Source organism: Phlebotomus papatasi, chromosome 2 (assembly GCF_024763615.1).
Source record: "Phlebotomus papatasi isolate M1 chromosome 2, Ppap_2.1, whole genome shotgun sequence".
Classification (NCBI taxonomy): domain Eukaryota; kingdom Metazoa; phylum Arthropoda; class Insecta; order Diptera; family Psychodidae; genus Phlebotomus; species Phlebotomus papatasi.
In genome coordinates this window covers 80,882,533-80,899,056 of record NC_077223.1, presented here as the reverse complement: position 1 = coordinate 80,899,056, position 16,524 = coordinate 80,882,533, and the positions used below count along the sequence as shown (strand labels likewise).

Here is a 16,524-nt window from a genome sequence, read left to right as displayed (position 1 = left end):
ACCGTGTGTGTTCACACTGTAGATTCTTTTTCTCTATTTATTTAATTTATTTGATAAAAATACGAGATAGCACAAGTATTGCCAACCATTCAGAGGTGGCACTCGCTTTGTCGCAGGAAAGGCATCGGCATTTGATTACTGTTGACCATGGAACATTGGCCAATGATGGTGCGCCAAAGAGTAAATGAATTGAGATGCCTACGATCAAACGTTGGATCTATGAGAGATATCAATTTACGCTAATTAGTAGAGATTCATGGCGATAGCATCGGTAATATTTGAGATCAACTTTAACAATTCCCCACAGCCATGTTGGATGCGTCGTCACAAAAAAAAAATAGCATTACGCAATATCCTGTCGCGGCTTTACTAATATTTTAACTTAAAATGTACGAAATGTCACAAATGGCGTGGTTTTGCTTCGACATCTCCATTCCATCATACCGAAAATATCATTGATATGTCGTTTTTTTGCGTGTTCTTTTTGGGTTCATATAATGCGCTTCATAAAACATATTTATGAATTGAAATGCTGGATACTATACGGTACGAATGCGAGAGACACAACATACATGATTGACTTTCCATGTGAATTATAATGTGCGGGATTGGAGTTGGAAGAATGAAAAAAAAAATTGTATACCTCCAAATGAATGTGCGAGAGTGTTGAAAGTGACTAAAATTGATGGTCAAACAGTATTTAAAAAAAAAAATGTTCAATGAAATCTCCCAAATTGGTATGATGTTGCTGGTAATGCTATATCGACTTTTCATATCTAAATGGGTACTTTTTTTTTGCAGGCGTGTGATAATTCGCAAAAGAGCATTGACTGTTCTGTATTTTTTTTTTCGGTTGTTATTGTGCTTATTTCGGATGATAATTTGATATCCCGTCTGACCAGATAAGCGTGGATTATAGCCTGAGTTAACCCCTATCTTTCATACCTTACTTTTAAGAAGCTCCCATACAAAATACCCCTTACCAAATATATGTGAAGGACACTGTTTTGCGTTCATGGTGGTGAGCAGCGGAACTATTAGATGTTAGCCAAAACCTTACCATTAACTACTTATATCGGTCAGTAAGCTATTATCCTTAATTAAGGATTATTTTCGTGGACTTTCTAGTACCTTACCCTATACCTTATCACTCAACTTTATATTAAGGGTTAATGAAACATTTTATTCAAAAAAATCATTTTATTAGAGAAACAATGAATTGATATAAAGGAGAATCAACTGACTTCATTCCCAAAACATATTTCAAATACATTTAGATTTGTCAAACGTTGTGTAAATTATTATAACATTTTACATCCATTTCTTATACGGTTGTTCTAAATCAGTGTCTGGAAAAGCAAAAATGACCTAAATTCATATGTTCAGCAACGCAAAAATAGCCTCTTTACCAACCTTAGAATGTAAAATTTACACTTATATGAAGAGCAACTTTGTTTTTTTTTCATAGAATATTAATATGAATATTATTATAATTTCATTTGGTATTTCGTAAGCAGGATGCAAGGAACGGTTTAATAAAGACTTTAACTCATAATTATTCTTCAAATGGACTATCAGACTGCACATCATCTGACTCGGCGTCAGTCATCTCATTCTCAGGTTTTGGAGAAGAGAACACTTCTATTTCAAAAGTTTCCTCCTGTGGTGCGTTTTGCTCAGGAAGGTCCTCGTCTGACGTATCATCCTCCTGAGGGACCTGACAAATTTGTTCCTTCTTCTTATTCTTTGAATTCTTCACATACACCCGGTTCTTCGCTTTTTCTATTTCCCTTCTTATAAAATTGTCAAATCTAGTCGCTGAATTATTGGATGCTTCTGTGAAATGAAGAAAGCAACAATTACTTTATTTCTTAAAAAAAATGAATATTTGAGTATACCTTTCCATAGTTTATAGAAGCGAAGCCCACGCATCTGAACTTTTTTGTTGGCTCCAGACAAATTTGTTTGAAATATGACTTCGTCGGTCAGAAATTCTTTCAACTTTAGATTTTCTTTGGCGATACTTTGCTGTAAAAAAATATTCATTGAATATATTGAAAGGATACGGTAAATAAATGCACCTACGAAAGCTTCCTTCCAATCTTGTATAATGAGTTTCCTCTCAAAATTCGCCAAATCTTTCATGCTACTGATGGGGAAACCGCTTCTTATTTTGTTGATCAACCGTTGTTCTATTTCACGTTTGCCCATGCACATCTTGATGTAGGAAAGCAATTTATTTTGGTCTTCTTGTGTTTTAGCTTGTTCTTTAAGTGTCTTTCCTTGCTCTATTTGAGTATTTTTAATCTCTGTCAATATTCCCTTAAGATCACAGCACCGTGATGCGCTTTCGGTAGTAGGCGTAGCTAATGAGAAGTTTTGATAAAAATGAGGATTGAATAATAATTAATGAATATAGGGTAAGCAAACACTATCAGTGGTGTTGAGAGGAATTTTAATAATCTTTGTTTGCATTTGAGTTTGACCAAAGAAAAATATATCCTCTTGGGCAGAACTAACTAAAAAAATATCCAAGGACTGAGACTCAAAGGGAAAATTGAAAAAATTTCCTTTTGTGGGTAATTTTTTCCCAATAAATCCATCTATGCCATTCAAGCAACCAAAACCAACAATTTCAACAATATCCCGATCTTTTGTCAAGCAATACTTATTTGCATCCCTAGCATCAAAGATCAATTCATCGAACTTACAAGACTGATATAGGAATGACGCTCCTAATATAGGCTTTTTAAGTATTTTTTTATCAGAATAACTTGAGATCTCCTTATTAACTTCGGGTAACTGCTTTTCTTCCTTGAGTCTATTTATTATTTGAGGAATAGCTTGAGATCGGTGGTCCACATTATTTTTAAGCGTCTGCAGAAAATTCTCGAAAGGAAAGGCCGAGAAATTTTCGAGTGATCCGTGAAGTCGAGCACAGTCTCCTACATGGAGAAGGTTGTGCACATTATAAGTTATCTGATCTTCTCCATACATGTTAGAATACTGACCAACAAATATTTCCAACAACTGCTCTGCTGCTGCTATCCACTCTTGGCTTTGAGTCAATTTGTTAGATGTAAGTATCCTGCATGCTGCAGAGAGCAGCAAGAAGTGGTGGTATTGGGATTCTGGTAATATATTCTTGAGCACGACAGGCCCAGTGTACAACAGAAACTGGCGACACTGAGTTGCTTTCCATCTGTGAACAAAATATAGGCTATCTGGCTTTCGTGAAAATTCTGTGGGCAAAAAAGGAGTAAGAGACATATGTTTTTTGTCAAGTTCCTTCCTTTTCTGAGGACTTAATGTAAATGTTTTGCTTTTAGCTGTCATCCACAGCACCCCAAGGGTACGTACGATACCCAAGTATATCAAGTGCATGCTGCAAAGTGGCACCTGAGATATCATCTTTACATTAGCAACTTCTAGCCCATACGGATACTCCTCGTTATGATGATAGGAATCTCTTCTTTGTGCAAATGAGTCGTCTGTGCGGAGTTGACCACATGTTTGGGAAAAAACGACTCTTCGCTGTATGGATATCCCGTGTTGTTCACATCTTCCACATCCCTTATGAGATGTATGTCCTTTCACACCTGTAATTGAAGCTCGTGCCTTGGAGTCCATAATGTAAGATGTGATTTGAAAATGAAAATGTTTTCCATCCTTTGTGAAGACACCATTTTCATTGAGGTGATTTATTTCATTAGTCAAGTCTTCTAGAAACTCCGTTGCATCTTTAGGATCCTTTTGTCCTTCATAAATTCCTATCAAAAATGGGGAGTAATTTGGTTGATGAAGAAATCTCCCCATTATTGGCCAAATTGTGCGATTATCAGAGAGGGGACACCCGTCAATTCCAACTTGTACCTTGATTTCATGAATATCACGGAAAAATGACTCGCATAATCCTTCTATCGTATTTTGAATCCCAATGTGAGTGTATTTCCCGGGTGCAACGTTTTTGACTTGAACAGACGTTCTAGGAGTCTTCATTATGCTCCTGCGATCCTTTAATAAAGTGTCATCAACGTGACGTTTCAGGATTGCCATAAGCTCGCTCACTTGCCTTCTATTGAAGCGATATTTGTTAAAAAAGACTCTCAATTCATCTAATAATGTAGCATCTAGCAAGGAGACTTCAATTTCATCTGAATTATCATTCGATTCCCGGAATTGATTTCCATGTCTGTCACGACTTTCAGGTTCACTGGCAGTATTAATTTCCTCGTTCACACCACCCCCCTCACAAACATTACCCATTTCATTAAGGTTTAGAGAATTAAAATGTTTTCTAATTAATTTATATTTGTATGATTTAGAGCATTTACTTGGACATTTCCTGGGATTCCCTGATGATCTTTTCGGAGCCATAGATACAATAATTTTCCGAGTGTATATCGTATGTACTGTAAAGAAAAACAAAACAATGATTTTAGAAATAATTGCTTCAGAAATTATATCACTTGAAGGATCTAAATTGGGGCACTGAATATTAAAAGTGGCTGGACAAATTCTTCTTAAGTCTCCGGAAAGTGGCAGGTGGTGCTTCAGGCTGTGGCGCATCGCCTGAAAAATTGTAAACCTTGAAGGCAGCTATAAATTTTTTCAGTTATTGAGTCAAATATCTCACGAAAGATGTCCAGATTTTACTTTTTTTTTTAAATAAATTTTTGGATTTTCATTTAAAATTTTAATTTTTCTTTCCGTCACATAACCTCAAAAGAAAATCTCAAAATATTTAAGTTTTTCCTTCACTGGCGAATCTACGCACCACCTTTAAAGTGTATAACTCTAAACCTACCTTAAAGTTACACTGAAAGATCCTTTTTTATCCTGGAAAACTATCACAAATCACAATTTTCAATAATTTTTTCTTCCTCACTGAACGCTTCACGCAGCACTGTCAAAAATGTTTTCGCTATTGTTTCCAAACAGAACCACAGCGCTAGAGTCGCTTACCCATAACAAGCAACTTAATTTGGCGCTCAATTCAGGGTTAGCACTCAGTACCAATTCAATGAGGGTTTAATTATGCCCCATTTTCAGTTCATAATTAAGATCTACCATTCAGATCCCACCGTTAATACCTTAAATATTTCCTATAGTTGACGTATTAATTAAGACCACCTCGTGAAGGTCTCCTTACCCTGTGTCAGACGGGATCTTCAATTTTTCCCCAAATTACGTCGAATTTAGTCTGTTGCTGAATTAGCTGGTATTTGTTTACGTGCATGGGGTTTCTTGTTTGCATTTCTGACGTTTTCATTCGATATATCATGTCGGACGTCGTTACCATTGCATATGATTCTATCGCAGAATTCATATGCGGGCATGTGTAATTTATCATTCGATAAACTGAACATCTTGTTTTCCGGACTTAAAATTACTAAATTTACACTAGTTATGAGGATTGTTGGAGTAAGCACCTTTACAAATCTAATCCTTTGGGAACTGGGTTTAATCTCGAGTTCTGGGGTGTGCAAGAACCGTTTGAAACCCAACAAACGTCAAAATAAGCTTGTTCAGGTAGCGTTTATTGACGTACAACAGAGGTGTGCAAGAAACCGTTGAAACCGAATTAACGTCAAAATAAGTTTGTTATAGTAGCGTTTTGACCATTGACGTACATGTTTCATTTGACGTTTATTCGGTTTCAACGGTTCTTGCACGCCTCTGACGTACAAGTTTCATTTGACGTTTGTTCGGTTTCAAACGGTTCTTACCTGTAAACAAATAATGTTACTTTGGTTTATACAACCCGTGATAGAGCTTTTCCATCGTTTTGGCTCTTATGGTTGGTCATCAACGCTAAGACGGCGATGGCCACAGGGGAGGTTGGAAATGTCACAATCAAGATGAAGAATAAATACAATACCTCTGCGTCTAGTTTAAAGACCGATTCCTCTCGTTCAGTAATAACTTTCCCGATTTGAGAGCTCTCTCCGGTTGAGGTTTTTCCTTTACCGATTCGAAGGTGAATTAGAGAGAACTTACCTAAAAGCCCGTTGGAAGTTCGAACGTTTAAACCGACGAGTTTCACAAAACAGAGAAAGTTCATGAAAAGAGCATTTATCTAAATAAAATCGCAATTTAAACGTTCTGCCATCCTGAAATTCCAGAAAACTACACAAAAATTCACTTTTTGCAGTAAATGTTTGCACACTCTTGTTGACATTGTTGACGATTGAAGTGCCAAGAATATCGAAATTCGAAATGTCAGAACAATCAGCGCTAAAGCGGCGAGTACGAGAACTTGCACTTTAGGCTTCCGGTAGATTTTCGATTAGGTTTGGCTTGGCTTTGGAGTGGGTTTGTCTCTTTGAAAGGTTATTACTGAACGGAGCCATTTGGTCAAAAGTACATTGTTTACGTCAATTTGCCACTATGTTGTCTCTTGGCTTGAGCCGTAGGACTGTCGAGACCGTAACTGTTAACTATTCCATATCGATTTAGAATAGTATGGAATGCAGCTGCTGCCAATATTGAAAATCCATATAAAAGGCATCGAATATTTCCAGCTAGAGTATATACTGTATGAGCTTACGTATGCATCGTGATTAATCTATTTTCTAACACTCTCAAATTGACGACAATCATTGACGTCATCGATAATCTATTTGCTTTGCTATCTAGTGAGTACGGAAGTTGGAGCATCGTCCGTTTGTCCGCCCATGTGTATATGGTGGATTTAATAATAGAACATTTTCATGGGAAGAATTGGAACGATTGTTTGGTTATTTGGATTTTCTATTTGTATGTGGTTTTTCGTCCATCGACGACAAAGTACTCAATCGTGCTATATAAGAGGGTGCTTTGAACGCACAAATTTTCGCGGAATTAATTAACTCATCAAAATATAATTTAGTACTATTTAGAGTTTAGGCAAGGAGGGTTTATTATGAGAGACGAGTCAGGGGAATTTATGACAAGGGTTTTATTGGGATGGGCTGAGAGAGATGAAAGAGTGTCCTATATGATGGTAGTCTACAAGTTGAGAGTGAGAGGGGTTGTTGGTGTACAATTCTAATTCTAGGGTGTGTCACTGCCATATATCTCATGTATACTGGGAAAAAGCTTGGTGGGATACCAAATGGAATGGTACTACGGCTAACGTCTTTCTTATTCCCTTTTCTCAATGTGTGGTTGCTGGTTTTGTTTGTATGTATGTGTGAATGCGTCTGCAGCACTTCCGACCTCTGCAATGTCTCAACGACGGAAAGAATCAATCCATTTAGATTTTGTTCCACCGTAGAACGCACGACGCGCATTCCGACACGAAAATGACTATAGTGTCTATGTTTTTGAGGCGATCATTGCCCTTGTGGCGTGGTCTCTGGCGTACGCGGTGAAGATGATGCGTGTAGAATGAATTGGTTGCCAACCAGTGGAATATTATGTATAGAGAGACATCTTACCAGACGCCACGCACCCAAGATGAATCTTCACTCTTTTGGATTGGTAGAAGGAGATTGCGGGGGGGGGGGTACTTTCAATTTCGGAATGTTAAAGGTTATAGGACCGGTAGTTTTCTCTAAGCCAGTAAATCACTCGCCTCTGCATGACTTTAATTGAACTTGGTAGAAATTGACGAGACTCTTCATCATCCCCTTCGCCCCATCCATGATCTTTTGTATTGGATTCACTACCGTCTATCAGTGATTATAAATAGATCTTGATGTATTTGACTCTCTTTTCCAATAATATTTTGGCATAAGGGTTGAAGACAACTAGAACTTGGAGAAGAAAAAAAAAGACAACCCGGAAGAAACGCAATTGTATGTGGACCTGCGCATTTTCCCATTGAATACGGGAAAAACTACCTTTTGCTATATATAGAAAGAGGAGAGTGGTTCTGTGCGAAAGAGAATGAGGGTGGAGACCTAACTTCAGGGGATTGATTGAAGCTAGAAGAGAAAAAAAAAATAAATAAGGGTTGTACTGAGATACCTTTGGTGATTTTTTATGTCATTCCGTCTCGCAATATTTTTCCACTTTAGTAGGATGATATTAGGGTGTTTTTTTTTGTGTATCGTCAACTCCGTTGAGGAATTGTTTGCATTCCTGTGAAAACAGGAGATTGTTGAAGATGAGATGAAGGACCATCGTGACTCAATTTACATCTCCATTATTGAATTTGTCAATATTTTCTGTTTATACTAAAAATAATGCAAAATTCTTGGCACTTTCCATTAACGAAGGATCTTAACGGCCTTTGATTTACGGATTGCGCTTCTGAGTGATTTTTCTAAGAAAAATATTTTGTTGATCAAGTTAATTGATCAAATTACAATAAGAATTAATGTCGGGGATGAATACAAAAAGTTTACACTGATTGAGAGAAATCCGAATAAGTTAAAATAACATTCCGGAAATGTTAATTTTACCCTGCATTATTTATCCGAAATCGGTGTAAATATTATGCTTTTTAGGTGTATTATGGGTTAAATTTACCCTTTTTCGTGTTAATTTTACATTTAAAAAGGTGTAAAATTAACATTAAAAAATGTTGATATATTTTTTACACCTAAAAAGTGTTAGTTACAAGGAAAAAAAATTAATCGCACCCTCTTTTTTTCTCAGCGTAGGATAAGTGTGCCAAATTGCCGGCAAAGTTGCATGCAAGTGGCAAAGTATCAAGTTTGAAATGTAATATTTTTAATACAAAATGAATTTTTTTATTCATTTTTCTTAAAGCGTGTTGCTTGGAACCTTGTAGACAATTTATCGTCTTTATTTACTCTAAAATCATTCTTAATACATTTTAAAATGAATAAAAATTTAAACATACACTGAGAAAAAAAGAGACTGCGATTAACTTTTTTCCGTCATAACTTTAACACTTTTTGGGTGTAAAAATATATCAACATTTTCTAATGTTAATTTTATACCTTTTAAAGGTAAAATCAACATGAGAGAAGGGTAACTTTAACCCATAATATACCTAAAAAGGGTAATATTTACACCGTTTTCGGATCAATACTGCAGGGTAAAATTAACATTTCCGGAATGTTATTTTGACTTTTTCGGATTTCTCTCAGTGTAGCTTTGGTGCCCTATTTCGGCCATCTTTACTGAGAGAAATCCGAAAAAGTTAAAATAACATTCCGGAAATGTTAATTTTACCCTGCAGTATTGATCCGAAAACGGTGTAAATATTACCCTTTTTAGCTGTATTGGGGGTTAAAGTTAACCTTTTTCATGTTAATTTTACCCTTAAAAAGGTGTAAAATAACATTTGAAAATTTTGATATAGTTTTACACCTAAAAAGTGTTAAAGTTATGAGGAAAAAAAGTTAATCGCACCCTCTTTTTTTCTCAGTGTTCAATCTCATAGGTCCTTGCCCTTCGGAAATTCTTCCAATGTTTTTTTCGCGTCATTTCGCTTGTCAAAGCTACATTTTTTGCTATTTTTTTGCATTGTATAAATCTTTAGAGTAAGTAAAAACTTGAAATTCATGGAAATTAGAGGAACAAAAAAGGTGGCCGGAATTGCAAGCTGGCCGGAATTTGGTACACTTACGCTACGTCAATTTTTTTTCTATAAATTTCACTTCGTATACCTAATATACATATTTCTTAAACCATGTTGTTAAAGTAACATTGTTGTAACCTAACTTTTGTGTTTTTGTTGTTTTAGGAATTTCTGGGACAGCTTCAATTTATTCCTGCTGAAGGCACAAGAAGAGGGACAAACAACGGTTGGGTACGAGTTTATGCTCAAGCAGATCAATGATATCAGTAAAAGTGCAGGTGAGTGGAAAATTTTCATTTCTTGAGCAGGTCTTACTACCATATCGTTCTTTTGATGTCACAGAAAAACAAAGTTTATTTGATGGAAAATACCATGATTATAGTTGTTTTTTTTTTCTCTCTTATATTTGACGTGATTTCTTACATAAAAATTATGGAAAGTTTTATCAAAGCTTCAACTTTATTTTTTCCTACCCCTTAATTTATCAAAGTTCTGATTGAAGGGAAAAGTTTTGAAGAATCGAACCGTGTAGTGTACTCGTCAATCTTATTTTTTTCCTTTTAAATAACAAGATCACGTAAAGTAGTTTTTTGAGCTTCTCTAAGCATTGGAGTTTGAGGAACAGAAGAGAGCAAGAATGAAAGAGAAGGAGAGGAAGAGAGTACTTGGTGGCATTCGGTTTATTATATTGGTTTGTTGTGTAAATTGACGGGCAGAGGAGTGCGTTGAACTTTGGGGCGCGCTCTTTTAGAGGTCTTCTTCGCCAGTACGCGATGTCGTTTCTTCGCTTGTGTATAGCAGAAAGTGTGCGCGCCAAAGGAATTGGGGATTTGTTAGAGAGGATGGTGAGGAGAGTGGCGCAAAGAGGTGGCGCAGATGCCCAAAAATGCGTATGACGCAATGGGGTACACATACATTATGCGTATACTTTTTGGTGGATGAGAAATGGGGGAATATAAAGAGAACAAGATATATATATATATATATATATATGTACATATTAAACATTGTAAAGAGAGAAGAGAATTACGGCGTTTTTCTTCTCAGTGTTCTCACGGCAAGAATTTCAACGTGTAATTTTATTTAAATACCCCAACATCTTTTTCTACCTTTTATTTTTCTTGTTTTGGCAATTCTTTTTTTTATTTCGCCACGATTTTGCAGGTTGGTCAGGGTATACATTGAAGAGCGTCTCTTTAAATGAATGACGACAACATTCCAGAGAGAAAGAGTACTAAAGAACACTATACTAAAAAAAAAGTCCAGCCTCCATAGGCCAAAGACCGTTCAAAAATTAATGCGTATTAAGCTTTCTTATAACTGAGGGAAATAATCGCGACGCAAATGATTGCTTTCGGTGGGTGGGCTTTAGTTTTTGGACTTGAATAAATTACACAGAATAGCAGCACCAAGTATAATGTGGGGTATATACATAAGGTGGATGATGTGCTAAGTGAGAGAACGGAAGATGAAAATCTCACAGTATTCTAATTAGAATTTCAATGGAATTTTCTCAAGACAGATGCTTGTGACACGTGAAAGAATGAAATTTTGTCTAACTAAGAGAAAGAGAGATAGAGAAAGAGAAATGTAGTATAGAGACTATTATGCATAAAATAATTTTGAATGCAACTTTGTCATACATAGGTTGTACCCATAATACAATCTTTTTGTTTCATACCTCCCCCAATCTACCAAACACACAATAGAAATTGTAACTGCTGTTGCCACGTTTTATGATCTACATGACGTCATACCGCGTGTTGTAAAATGCAATGTATGTGATGGAATGTGGATGAATCTCTGCAGTGTATTTTCTATGAACGAAGGCATCAGCCAGAGTTAGCTTGGTCCACTCAGGTTCGAACGTGGAATCGCATATTAGGTCAAAAGCATTGAGTTATATAGAGAAAGAAGAAGATCTACGATTGGGTGTGACTGTTTACAAATAACGGACTTTGAAGGTCTTCCTCAGTTTCGCGATTCGATGCACAAGGCAACGAAATTACATTGTAGGATCTGCTTTGATCTGCTAAATTTTACAGGGTAAATATTTTCGAGGTTATCTCTATCGTACAAAATCCACTGCAATAACATAAAGGACAAAGTAAAAACGTGTGAAAATTTACTACGCAAACTTCTAAATACTCAGTGGGGCGCTGAGCCGAAAGTGTTACGCACTTCTGCTCTAGCTTTGTCATTCTCCGCAGCGGAGTAAACAAATTATATCCGCTAGCGGGAATTGCTCCGCCACAGGTCAGAAGACAAGTGATTTCTAGGAAGGAAATGTCGAAGGCTTCTACAGAGCCTAAACATTTACTTTATGGTCAGGTAAGAGTACGACAGCGGCTGAAATCTCACAAGAGTTTCAGTCAAACTGTTACGTGTCTCGAAACAACACCGTAGGAAGCAAAACTTAATCTGTGGAAGAGTACCTTCCCTCCAGATACTGTTGAGCCCAAGGAAAATCTCCGTCCTGGTGGTGACCAAGACTGGAAAACTTGGAGAGCGCTAAATCGTTTGAGAAGCGGAGTTGCGCGGTCAAGGGATAACAGACGGCGATGGGGTTTCTTGGAAGAAGACGTTCTGTGTGACAGTGGGGTGGTTCAAACTACTCCCCGCTTATATGTTTGTCCACTAGCTCCTGTATCATGTGAGACAGGAAATTTGATAATGGCTAATTCAGCCGCTATTGTCGTGGCCCGTTTCTTGGCAAGACATGTATAAATATAATATTTTTATGCCTCGACTCGATTAATATTAATAATTTTCGAGGTTGAGCCTGAGTGTATTTGGACGGTTTTGACCCTAAGCCTGAAACTACCTTTTAACAATGCGTTGTGTTCTACGGGCTTCAGACCTAAGACTTAGCCATAAGGCTTAAACTTCTCTAGATTCTTATCAGTCGAAAATTTTTGGGAAATTTTGACTTATAGAAATGGACTATTAAGGGGAATTAATCTATTTGAATCAGAAGAACAAATTAAATTGATTGCAATTTAGGATTTTGTGACCTTCGGAAACTAAACTAACCCTATAGTCTGAAGACGGTCTTCTGCTCCGTTACTATGATAGTTTTTATACCACCTATGTTTTATCAAATCTCTTGTAATAACAGCAACGCAATACTGAGCATTATATTACATTTGGAACTCCAAACATATCGTTCTCCATTTTTACAACTCGGAAATCTGGTTCTAGTCTTCCTAAGAATCGTAAAAACGATAAAAACAATTTTCTGTATGTCATTAAACAGTTGTCCCCATAGTCTTTCGATATCCTAAAGAAGATCATATCTAGGAACAAAACGTTAGCAAAATAAAGTAAAATTGTCGAACAGAAAATTAGACTATAGTCATCTTGTTCAGTCCCGCAGTTCCGAAAATATTTTTACATAACGAAGGATAATGTGTTGATCATAGTAATTCACCGCAACGTACGTCAGGAGTTGAAACATAGACGGAAGACATAGGACGATAAGAGCGAACAAAGCGGCCGGTATCGTTGCAATATAACTCTTCAAGTAGAGCAACAGGCCTTGAAGAAATATTAGATTATAAATCCGACAATAGATCCGACTTCTGTTTCTTGTCGGTTCACATACAGGCTGGACATTTATATAATGACACTCCTGAATCCCTTATAGCGCAAACTGCTGAAGTTTATCAATGAGGCTAACTTCACTGTGCTCCCTCGTCTTATCTTTTTCTTCTTTGATCATGAAATTTCCTTCTTTACATGTCGGAACTTAGTTGGGTCTATATACAGTAGACTCTCTCTCAATCGGGCATATGGGGCAAAATGTCATCCAAATTATCGATAGATTTGGACATCAAAGCCATTGAAAATTCCACAAAAACGCTTAATTATAAAGAATCATGATAAAATAAGAGTAACTACAGCGAATTTGAGCAAATTTGCTTCATAATTAAACGTGAAAATTGTCAACAAAATTTTTTGCCCGATTGAAAAAGAACCGATTGAGCGAGAATCTACTGTAAGGGCCTTGACAGACCTGAGGATTGGCCGAAAAACGACTGAGCGTAATTATACTTGAAATAATGGTCAAACTACTTTTCCATCATTTTCCACTAAGTCGTCTCTCGGCTTAAGTCGTAAGTGTGTCTAGGGCATAAGAGTCTAAAAAGAAAAGTTTTTCACGTTGTTTATTAAGATTTTATCAAATAAAGTTTCTGAAAATTTTAAAACAAAAAAAATACAAATCACTTTTTGGAGTACATTTTTAGTTATTGTGCTTGTACCAATATGCGATTCCACATTCAAACTAAAGATTACAAGCAGTTAGCGAAGATGGTTGGGTATGAAAAGATAGTTGATGTAGAGAGAAAAAGAAGTGTCTGTTGTGTGTGGTCAAATACAAGAAGTTATAACGGCTTCGTGGTGCGAAGGTATCGAAGAGATGCCAGGAATTTCGAACGCATCATCTCTCAATCTGCTGTTTGTTTGTGTGACTTTAACCGGGATGGTCAATGACAGTGATCTCCTCATCTGTAAAGCCCCTGACCATTGAGAAAAGATGCGGAAGATTGTATTGATTTCAGATCTATATGCGAACTTTATGAAAATGTGCTAATCAAATTTGTATGTTCTCCATTTGGTTTGTGTATTTTCGTTGCCTCAAGCTTTCAAATGGAATGACCTTATACACTTGAAAAGGTTGGTTCAATTTTAACGTGCACTTGTCTGTCTACCTTTGAACTTGTAGAAAATATCCTGTAATATCATGGGGCCGTTATGTAGCTTTATGTAAAGAAAAAAAGTGGATTTTCCTGCTTGCAGAACTGATTGACATTGCTTTCGAAAGAGTCAGTTTCGGACCGGAACTGAAGTAATAAGCTTACCATTCTTTGAGCACCAACCATAAGGTTATACTCAAGTTACATGATGATGCAATTTTGGTTTGAATTAAATATTACTTGGGGAATAGTGTCTGGAGAAAAATGTCACCTGGAAATTGCATGTCCTAGGTGAAAGACTTCAGTTTTATTTTTTTGTTAGTTTTTCAAAAGTACAATCACCAAGAGAAAAGACAATTTCCTCTGCCATCATAAAGTGGTTAATAATTTGGTAGTTCGCTGAGACTCACCTCTCAGCATGATGAGAAAAGTTACATTTCACCCAGAGGGTGGTTGAGATTCTTGAGAGTGGCAGGAACAATATGAGAGCACGTGCTTTTTTCACATTCATCATTGGAAAAGCTTCCATTTGACTCAGTACCTTGGGTAAGGGATGGTGGTTTCGGGTTGGTACAGAGATTCTAATATGGAGGAATGGGTACGTGGTGTACTTTGTGGAGGAGTGAGACAAATGTGTTTAAAAGGTGGAGAAAAATTGTCAAAGAAATAATCCATTGACAGGGACATATTGTGTAGATGATTGGCTAGGAAAGGGAACAAAACGGATGGGTGATTTTCTTCTGCTCTACCTTATAACGTTAGGGGAGTAGCTTCATCATTGATGGAATAATTTAGCTGTGATTGTAAAAGGGGTTTACCCATTCAATGGGTTTTGTTTCTGGTGCATATGTAAATGCATATGTATTTAGGAAAAGTTTATTGGTATTATTGAGTTCTTTAGTGAAAGGATAAAGTTCTGGCATTGTGATGCAAATGGTCTAGGTTCGACTTTAGCATCAAATCGTAATCGGTCTTAAAATTTGTACCCTGAACTCAATTCAATTGATTTAATTTCGGTCATCTTTTTCCAAATGTCCATCGGCGTCTTAGCGCTAATTTAAAGACTTGACGGAACTTGGCTAAGTACCGGCCCTACTAGCCATTTCTTTGCGCTTTCGATCGAGTTTCGCCAGAGACTGACCCAACTTTCGGTAACTTATTCTACAAGGGTTACTTTACCATATCTGATCGGTTAAGATCATACTTAAGTGGTATAATTAAAGAAAAATCATGAACAACAGACTGACAAAGTCACCCCCGGATAGCACAGTCATCACATCTACTGACCTACTGTTACTAAAAATTAGCGCGTAAATAAAAAAAAATGTGTCATTTCAAGTTTTAAAAATTTATTTTAGTAGTCAATTCGAAACTTGTTATAATTCTTGTTAATTAAACTGTGTTAGTTAAACTTGTTAATTCGAAACTTATATGGCTTAATTCCTATAATTTATAATTATCAATCAATTACAATTTTTGGAAAAATTATACTAAGAATTAGGACTTTGAGTCCTTCGGGAACTGGGCTAAATGTCTAGTCTGAAGCCCGTATAACGTATGTAATCATAATAATGATTTGACTAAATTTCCATCAGTCAATTTTGATTATAATTACGTTAGGTCGTCTCTCGGCTTGAGTCGTAAATGTGTTTAGGGCATTAAATTACTCTTGAATAGGTTTTGACTTTTTCTCTTTGGATACAGGTTTGTTATGGGGAATCGAACTCAGGACCCTTGTGCCATAAAACCAGTGCTTTATTTACGTAGTATCTGAGGCTAAACAAGTAAAATGCTATTGATCTAGAATATTTTTCCCTATTATTAGGATTTACTAGAAAATGATGAAATAAACAAAGTTAGAGCATACCGCTGATAGTATATACCTTTTCCATAGACTTTTGAAATATATGTTGGATTTTCCCTTATAAGAGGTATATCCATAGATGACTTTGAAGACATAAAAAGAGTGTTATGTTTTGTATTTGAATGGGTTAGATTGAGGGGTGGATTGTGAATTGGAGTTGAAAAGACTTGTCTAAACCTGGGCAAAGGAAAGGTGGTATGTAAGATGAGGGAAATGTCATCGACTCTGTTTTCTATGTTGTATGAAAAGTGGGTAGGATTTCTCAATATAGGGCTTCTCTTCTGGGTGGCCTCAAAAATTCAAGTCATTCAATTGAGTCACGTCTCTAGAAGGGGGTTGGTTTTGACATAGAGGGTTTGCGAGAAATTTTTTATTTTAGAAGTGTTACGAATGGGGTCAAAGAGGCAAAAAAAAAGAGTCTCACGGGGCTTGTCTTATCATCATCATCGGCGTCTTTTTTAGCTCAAACAATGTTATTAAAGAAC

The 16,524-nt window shown here is 36.5% G+C and overlaps 2 protein-coding genes across 2 annotated transcripts in view; one reads left to right on the top strand and one right to left on the bottom strand.

Annotated features, from left to right (window-relative positions):
• LOC129804609 (serine/threonine-protein phosphatase 4 regulatory subunit 1-like) overlaps positions 1-16,524 on the top strand; it is a 184,879-nt gene that overhangs the window by 110,939 nt on the left and 57,416 nt on the right. Inside the window, exon 3 of the mRNA XM_055852098.1 lies at positions 9,644-9,756. Within this exon, the coding sequence (XP_055708073.1) occupies positions 9,644-9,756 (113 nt within the window). The remainder of the gene's footprint in view (positions 1-9,643; positions 9,757-16,524) is intronic.
• Positions 1,181-4,394, bottom strand: LOC129804610 (uncharacterized). The gene is made up of 4 exons (XM_055852099.1): positions 4,335-4,394; positions 2,086-2,366; positions 1,899-2,028; positions 1,181-1,836 (listed from the first exon to the last, which is right to left on the bottom strand). The coding sequence occupies exons 1-4, from the start codon at positions 4,375-4,377 to the stop codon at positions 1,556-1,558; spliced, it is 735 nt and encodes a 244-aa protein (XP_055708074.1). The 5' UTR covers positions 4,378-4,394; the 3' UTR covers positions 1,181-1,555.